This window comes from Cicer arietinum, chromosome 6 (genome assembly GCF_000331145.2).
Source record: "Cicer arietinum cultivar CDC Frontier isolate Library 1 chromosome 6, Cicar.CDCFrontier_v2.0, whole genome shotgun sequence".
NCBI lineage: Eukaryota > Viridiplantae > Streptophyta > Magnoliopsida > Fabales > Fabaceae > Cicer > Cicer arietinum.
The window spans coordinates 43,092,716-43,102,008 of NC_021165.2; the positions used below are offsets into that span (position 1 = coordinate 43,092,716).

The window sequence follows — 9,293 nt, forward strand, 5'->3', positions numbered from 1 at the left end:
ATCCGTATTTTTAACAATGACCGCGGTCGCATTCTAGTATACAACATCAAAGATTTTTTATGTCTGTGTGATTGCAATGTAACCAGTACATATGAGACTACATTAGCCTCATTTAGAGCTGCAACTCTCCACAATATTAAAGATGGCGACACAATTACATGCAAGCATGATTTAAAACTTTGTAGTACCACCTTTTTGCCTCCTCCCCCACCACACTCATAATTTTTTCTTGCACTTGAAACTTTCTTTATATATTTGGTTGTACCTTAAGTTTGTTGTTGTTTGTTTCATATATACTATGCTTTGTTGGGACCCCCCAACCCTTTTCTACCAAGTGCAAGAAAATGGAAATTACATTGCTCGTAAGGGCCTCTTCTAAACACTTTCCTTCATTCTAGACATCAAAATCAAATGAAGCAAGATCAATTCATCAACCTACCTTTATTTCTTGTTCTCTTTGGTCCATTCCTAGTGATCTCACAAAACCAACCTTTCAATGAAGATATGTTAGGATTAATAGTTTTCAAAGCAGGTCTAGAAGATCCAAAAAACAAACTCTCAACTTGGAATGAAGATGATTATAGTCCTTGCAATTGGGATGGTGTAAAATGTGACCCTTCAACAAATAGAGTGTCTTCTCTTATCCTTGATGGTTTCTCTCTTTATGGACACATTAATAGAGGCCTTATGAGATTGCAGTTCCTTCAAATTCTTTCCCTCTCTAGAAATAACTTCACAGGGACTATAAAAAATGACCTTCTTACCCTTTGGAATCTAAAAGTTGTTGACTTGAGTGAAAACAATCTCTTTGGAACAATCCCTGATGGATTTTTTCAACAATGTTGGTCTCTAAGAGTTTTGTCATTTTCTAAAAACAATCTCACAGGTAAAATTCCTGATTCTTTAACCTCATGCTTCTCATTAGCAACTTTGAATTTTTCATCAAATCAACTATGTGGTGAATTACCATATGGAATGTGGTTTCTTAGAGAACTACAATCACTTGATCTTTCAAATAACTTGATTAAAGGAAATATTCCTGAAGGGTTTCAAAATTTATATGATTTGAGAGAGTTAAGGGTAGGGAAGAATCTCTTCACTGGTAAGATTCCTGAGAGTGTTGGAAACTGTTTGCTTTTGAAGTTGATCGATTTCAGTGATAATTTTCTATCTGGAAAATTTCCTGAGTCAATACAAAGATTAACCTCATGCACATTTCTAAGTTTGCAAGGGAATTCTTTCACAGGAGGAATTCCACATTGGATTGGAGAATTGATAAATCTAGAGATATTGGATCTTTCTGAAAATAGATTTTCTGGTTGGATTCCAAATTCTATTGGAAATCTTGAATCACTTAGTAGATTGAACCTTTCGAGGAATCATATCACCGGAAATTTACCTGAAACAATGGTGAACTGCATTAAGCTTTTGAGTCTTGATGTTAGTCACAATCATTTGAAAGGAATTATTTCTTCATGGTTATTTAGAATTGGTATACAAAGTAATAATAGTAAGAGGAATTCTAGTTCATTTTCTTCTGTTTATTATTATTATGGACTTCAAGTTTTGGATTTGTCATCAAATGCATTTTTTGGTCAAATTCCATTTGGGATTGGAGGTCTTAGTAGCTTGCAAACATTGAATTTATCCACCAACAATATCTATGGTTTTATTCCAGTGAGTGTGAGAGAGCTTAAAAGTTTGTACATTCTTGATTTGAGTCACAATGAGCTTAATGGAAGCATTCCTGATGAAATTGAAGGGGTAATTTCACTTACTGAATTGAGGCTTCAAAGGAATTTCTTAGGTGGAAGAATTCCAGTTCAAATTGCAAAATGTTCAGCACTAAGATCATTGTAAGTTCTTTATCATAATTTACATCTTTCATGTTCTACTCTTCATAACATAGGTAACGTTTGGATAAACGGCGTAAGTGTTTATTATATAAATCTTTATGTATAAGTTATTTCTACAATAAAATATAAAATAAAACAAAACCATTTTAATATAAGTTATAAGGTGATTTTTTGTAAATTGTAAAGTATCTTGGTTTGTTTATAGAAATAAGTTGAAAAATGTTAATGGACATATCAATATATCTATTATATACATTAAAACAGAACCCTAAATTCTATTTACGACAACTCATCTTCATTTTTGCCTAATCCTCTAATATTTGTCAACTTACATAAATTTTGACGTGACACCTTTCAAAACATTATTTTTTCTCATATTCTACTTCCATTCTATTTTGTTTCTTCAATATGTAATGTAAACTTTTTCATTTGTCCATTCGAGTACAATTATTCCATACATTATGCAATTTCAGCTCTAATTTATCACTCAATAACTCATCAATACACTTAAAGGCTCTAATTTATCACTTTAATTACTCATCAAAACTTGCATTTTAATAAATCATACAAAAAAGAACAAACCATACAATATCCTCAAAACATCACAATACAAGTATGACTACATACACACATCAAGGCTCTAATTTATCACTCTAACTACTAATCAAAATTTTCATTTCAATAAATCATACAAAAAAGAACAAATCATTCAACATCTTCAAAGCATCACAATACAAGTACGACTACATACACACATCAAGATCTATCTTCTGTTTTTCAACCACTCTCTTGCACATTCTAAGTTTAAGCAATAATAACGACATTATATAATGCAATCAAGCTACACCTATTTGTGTGACACACTCTCAATTCACAAATACTTCAATAATATTGTTCATTTATTGTTTAAGATCATATATAACTATAATTGCATAGGAGGTGAGTTTTTTTTCCTATGATGTTGAATGCATCTCTTATAACATTTTTTTCTTTTCATAATTAAAAAAACACAAACCATAATCGGGAAAAAAATGAATAACATTAAATATTTGGAAATAAATAATTTATAACTATTTCACTATTCACTCGAAACTTTTTATATCTTAAACATTCACAAATTTTTCTTGCCTATAAACTTTTGCAACCCACTATTGAAGTTTCTTGACTATGTCAAACAATCATTTGAAAAATTCATTTAACATTCTAATTATTTAGACGAAACAATAGTTAAAATAATTGAAACTATTCTCCGTCCAAAATACCATAACTATAGAATTTGGTTACATTATATATTAAATTTTTATTTTCCTTGACAATTTTGTGTAATAACATTTTTATTATGTAAAAAACATTATTATTATTTAAGGTTTTTGAACCTTAAGAAATTTCTATTTTACTTTGTAGTGTTCTTTCCATATATCACCTATATTTACACACTTGAAGAATTATTTCAATATTTTAAATGTTATTATGAACATTGTTTTTAACAAACTACCACTTACGAATCAATGTTATGATAAACCGCAAGACACGCAATATCATTTAGTGTATACTTTAGATTAATGATGAGATTGACAGAAACACCATGAACATATAAAATTGAAAATGTCAAAAATACATATTATAAATCTAATGTTTTAAAACTAATATAAATTATATAAAACGAAGACCATATTATAGTTAAATGTACAACTTTAACAATAAAGAAATGCATAACTATTTAACAAATATATTATAATGAAGAACACTTCATTGAAGCTTGAATAAACCAATTCACATGTATTATAATATATTAAAAACAGAGTCCCAAATTCTATCGGCGACAACTCATCTATATGTACGCCATTTATTCCAAAATTTCTCAACTCACATAAATTTTGATGTGGCACCTCCTAAATCACACTACTTCTTTCGTTTTACTTCCATTATATTGTGTTTCACCAATATGTAAAGTAAAACAAATCTTTTAACTTTCTCATTCAAATACAATTATTTCATACATTTAGCAACTTTAACGCTAATCATTGCACTTAAAGGCTTTGATCACTTATCAAACTTTTCATTTCAATAACTCAAACAAAAAAGAACAATTCACTCAATATCTTCAATACATTGTTTATCACACATAAAGATTCACCCTTGATTTTCAACCACCGTCTTGCATTTGGGTCAAGTAACTTACCAATGGATAAAGACATTATAAAATGCAACAAAGTCATACTCATTTCAACGTGTGACACATTCTTAGTCTATAAATGTTTCAATAACGTTGTTTCTCTGTTTTCATTATTGTTGAAGACCATATATAGGAGATGAGTATTTTCCTAATCTATTGAATGTCTCTTCTGTAACATTTTTTTTATAATTAAAAAATACATTTCATAAGTAAAATAAAATAAAGATGAAGAATAATAAATATAGTTGTTTGGAAATGAATAACTTCTAACCATTTCTCTCATAGAATTTTTGGTAACCCACTCTTGATAATATTTTGACCATTGCAAATAATTATTTGAAAATTTCATTTCATATTCTAATTATTGATATGAAACAATAGTTAATGTAATTGAAATTGCTCCATATCCAAAAGAGTAGATATAGAATTGGTTTGTAGTTATAGTATTAAATTGAAGTTTAAATACAAATTTCACATCAACTATTATTTTGTATTAAATTTTCATTTGTCTTGAGAGTTTTATGTAAATAACATTTTTACTATATAAAAAATATTATTATTATTATTATTATTATTATTATTATTATTATTATTATTATTATTATTATTATTATTATTATTATTATTTAATACTTTTGAGCCTCAAGAAAATTCGATTTTGTTTGATAGTGTTTCTTTCATATATCTATCAGCTATATTAATTAGCATACACAAATAATTCTTGCAACATTTTGAATACTATTATAAACATTAATTTTAATACAGTAATACACATGAATGAATGATATAGTACATACTGCTAGGACACACATTATCACTTAATACATGTTTGAATTGATAAAATTGCAAATCTACATAGATTTTAACAAAAGCTATTCTTTAAAGGTTAACCAAAATTACGGTTAATTTTTCCAATTCACCACCAGTTCAAACATATACTTATACACAATATTAGTTCTTCAAAAGTTTACTTTTCATTTTTACAACTTAGAGTTTATCGAAGTTTTCTTTACTAAAATTTTGTCATCTTTACATACTTAAATTTATTAATTTTTTGAGTCATAATGACAAGCCGTTCTACTAAGAAGTAATTCTTGTGAAGGTGTAAGAATTTGGTCAGATTATATGGTCACGCACAAAAAAATTATTATTTTTTTGATTATTTTAAAACTATACATTATTTAATTATTATTATTATTATTATTTTACTTTTTTTCTTGTATGTGTCCAAATTCTTGTGTTCACATAAGAATTGTTCTCTATTAAGTTATTATGAACTCTTAGAGTATATAAAGAAAACTTTGAGGGACATGTAAAGTTGCTAATTTTTTACGTCAAGCTAATCAATTCACTTTCGAGTTGATGTATACAACGTTATACTGTATTGTCGATTACTTTGAGTAAGACGACATTATACTATTGTCAGACTAAAACTTATGGAGTATAATCTTTATCCTAAGAAGTCATTGGTATACACTCATATATAACTAATGATCAATGCTATATACCTCTTTGTGAATCTTTATGAATCTATATTCACATTTTGATCAAAATGGACTATCTTATTTAACTATACACATGATTAGTATGATATTAACCAATTTTATACATAAAATAATTTTCATGAAAAATTTGTAAAATTGAACATGTCAAAAAATACATAAATTTAAAAAATATAATGTTTTCAAACAAATATAAATCATATAAAATGAAGAACACATTATAGTTAAGTATACAACTTTTATGATAAAGAAATGTTAAACTTCAAATAAATATATCATTAGAAGGAACATTTCAAAGAAAACAAAAAGCTTGAAAAAAAGAATTTTAAGTAAAAAAAAATGTTAAAGATAAGGAAAGTTACAAAATCTTATTAACGATATCATATTTTTAACATATATTGCATGGATTGTATTAATCAACAAGATTTTATATTTTCCTTTGCAATAAAGCAAAATTAGACTATATATAGTATTCAAAAATATATTTACCTCTTAAAACAAAAATGTTTTAGTATATTCTACTCTAAAACAAAAATATTACTTTTAATTTACATATTATTATTTTATATTCAATAATATATTAAATTCTATCACGCATATTATTATTATTTTAATTTACATATTATTATTTACATATTTTATATTGTTAATTAATTTTTTAATTCATTTCATATAAATACATCACAATATTTTAATTGCATTTTATTAATTAAAATGTAGCAACCATAAATTACCACAAAATATATAAAAACTTATTAATCACATGAAAAATCAATAATCAAACTTATGTACAAAATGATCCAATGAAGTTTAAATTAAAATAAATAAAAAATATTAAAACACAGATGTTTAAACTAACAAACCTTTGCAAAAATATATAAAACCAACAAATAATATTTTTTATAAAATAAAAATATTAACTTATACATTAAATATTTTTAAAGTAATATACAATTGGTGTTCATTTATCTTTTATTAGTGCTCGGATACATATTATATTCCTTTAATACAAAAAAGTATTTGCCTATATAAATTGATCATGAAAATAAAAACACTCATTTCAAAATATTAAACTTATAGATTGGGTGGAAAATAAATCAGAGCATAGTTTCAAATAACGAAAAAAATAATCAAAATCAAGTAGTGATCTTATCATTTCCAATATTATTTCGTATTTTATCATAAAAAATATTGAGTTTGTTTATTATATATAGTCTCCAAAAATGATAATTAAATCAAAATATATTTAAAAGAAATATGTGACATAAAACCTCTAATTAAGAATTAGTTATTGAAAGTTTAAGTGAAAATGAGACATGAAACATAAAATATAAAAAATAATAGTTCATTCAATTAGTCGAAAAAATAATAAAGAAATAATAGTATTCAAGATAAAAAGTAAAAAACAAAAATAAAAATAAAAATAATGATCATATAAAAACAAATGCTCACAAATATATCTCAAATCAATTATCACAAAATATATATTCTATTTTTTAAAGAAAGAAAGTATTCTACAATGATATATTGAATGTTTAAAATAAAACAAAATGTATACAAACAATCACTCATCTTTTTTTAATAATATTTTTTGAGTGAAAATCACTTCTTTAATTTTAATCTTTTTAATTGTGTATACAAATACTAACTCATCTTTTTTAATCATATTTTTTAGAGTAAAAATCATTCATTTTATTAAAAAAATTTCAATTGTTTCCATTACATCTATTATTGTTTCTAATTATTATTATTATTATTATTATTATTATTATTATTATTATTATTATAATTATTTTTTCTTTGTGAATTTTATGGAATGGAACAGGAATCTTGCACACAACAAGCTTAATGGTTCAATCCCTGCATCAATTGCAGAGCTAACAAATCTTCAGTATGCAGATTTATCATATAATAAACTCTCTGGAACCTTACCTAAGGAACTCACAAATCTTACACAACTTTTCTCATTTAATGTTTCCTATAACCATCTCCAAGGTGAATTACCAGTTGGTGGAATCTTTAATAAAATCTCTCCCTCATTTGTTTCTGGAAATCCCTTGTTGTGTGGTTCTGTTGTTAATCATTCATGTCCATCTTTCCATCCAAAACCAATTGTTTTAAACCCTAATTCAAATTGCTCCAACTCAAGATCTTCATTACAAAACCATCATCATAAGATAACTCTTAGTATCTCTGTCTTTATTGCTATTGGTGCAGCTATTTCTATTGTTGTTGGTGTTGTTGCTGTTACTGTGTTAAATATTCATGTGAGATCTTCAATGTCACATTCTGATCCTCCATTTGCTTTATCTGGTGGTGAGGACTGTAGTTTTTCGCCTTCTAAAGATCCAAATTGTGGAAAACGTGTTATGTTTTCTGGTGATGTTGTTGATTTTGTTGATGAGGCTCATAACCTTAACATAGAGAGCGAAATTGGTGGCGGCGGATTTGGAATTGTTTATTATGTTGTACTTCGAGATGGGAGCTCTGTTGCAATCAAGAAGCTTATAGTGTCAAGTTTGACTAAGTCTCAAGAAGATTTTGTGAGGGAAGTTAAAAAGCTTGGTGAGATTAGGCATCATAATCTTGTGGTCATTGAAGGTTATTATTGGACTTCATCATCGCAACTTATTATTTATGAGTACTTGTCTAGAGGGAATTTGAATAAGCTTTTACATGATGATCATAGCAAAATTGTGTTTACTTGGAGGCAAAGGTTCAAGATTATTTCAGGTATAGCAAAAGGGTTGGCTTATTTACACCAAATGAACATAACCCATTATAATATAAAATCAACAAATGTTTTCATTGATTTTAATGATGAACCAAAAATAGGAGACTTTGGTCTGTTGAATCTATTTCCAATGCTAGACCATTGTGTTTTGAGTAGCAAAGTTCAAAGTGCACTTGGATACATGGCTCCCGAGTTTGCGTGCCGAACGGTTAACATAACCGAAAAATGTGACATATATGGTTTTGGAGTTTTGGTACTAGAAGTTGTGACTGGAAAAAAACCTGTAGAATATATGGAGGATGATGTGGTTGTTTTATGTGACATGGTGAGGAGTTCATTGGAGGATGGAAAAATTGAGCAGTGTATTGATGAGAAACTTTTGGGTGATTTTTCTGTAGAGGAAGCAATGCCTGTGATTAAATTGGGATTGGTTTGTGCATCAAAAGTACCATCGAGTCGTCCCGATATGGCTGAGGTTGTCAACATATTAGAGTTGATTCAATGCTCTTCGGAAGGACAACAAGAGGATTTACAATGAATTTTCAAGTATATAGATTGAAACTTAGCATATTTTGCAATACCTGGTGAAGAACAATCTGGTTTGCTTGCTTTTGAAGTTATATATACATGCAAAGAATTAATATTCAATCAATTTCTTTTTTAAGTTGTTTGTTGTTTGAATTTCTATCACTCCAAAGTTTCACCATATTTTTCTTTTTCTTTCTCATTTGTGTTCATTTTAAGTTGAACGATTGTATTTTTCTTCACTAATTTTGTAGCTAATACATTGGTGGTCTTTTTGAAGAATTTGAATTCTTTATTGCTGAAAAATCACACTTGCATTCAATAAATCTTTCGTTTAGTCATCACCTAATAGTCAAAATCTATTGTTTCCATTCACATTTAATTTTATGTTGTATTTTCTCTGATTTAAAATATAGACAAAAATTTATAAAAAAATTAATACATGTCATTCAAAATTTGGATAAAAATATTCACATTATTTGATTTTTTATATATATATT

At 26.8% G+C, this 9,293-nt stretch overlaps 1 protein-coding gene across 1 annotated transcript; it reads left to right on the top strand.

Annotated features, from left to right (window-relative positions):
• The first annotated feature begins 296 nt into the window (after positions 1-296).
• On the top strand, positions 297-8,932 carry LOC101496084 (leucine-rich repeat receptor-like protein kinase PXC2). Its single transcript, XM_012720062.3, has 2 exons — positions 297-1,856; positions 7,360-8,932. Exons 1-2 carry the CDS (start codon positions 412-414, stop codon positions 8,804-8,806), a joined length of 2,892 nt encoding a protein of 963 aa, XP_012575516.1. The 5' UTR covers positions 297-411; the 3' UTR covers positions 8,807-8,932.
• The last annotated feature ends 361 nt before the right edge of the window (positions 8,933-9,293 follow it).

Excerpts from the sequence above, each read along its gene's own strand:
- LOC101496084 (XM_012720062.3), top strand. The coding sequence starts at position 412 with ATGAAGCAAGATCAATTCATCAACCTACCTTTATTTCTTGTTCTCTTT. Across the intron at positions 1,857-7,359 it reads TGTTCAGCACTAAGATCATT|GAATCTTGCACACAACAAGC; the intron begins GTAAGTTCTTTA and ends GGAATGGAACAG.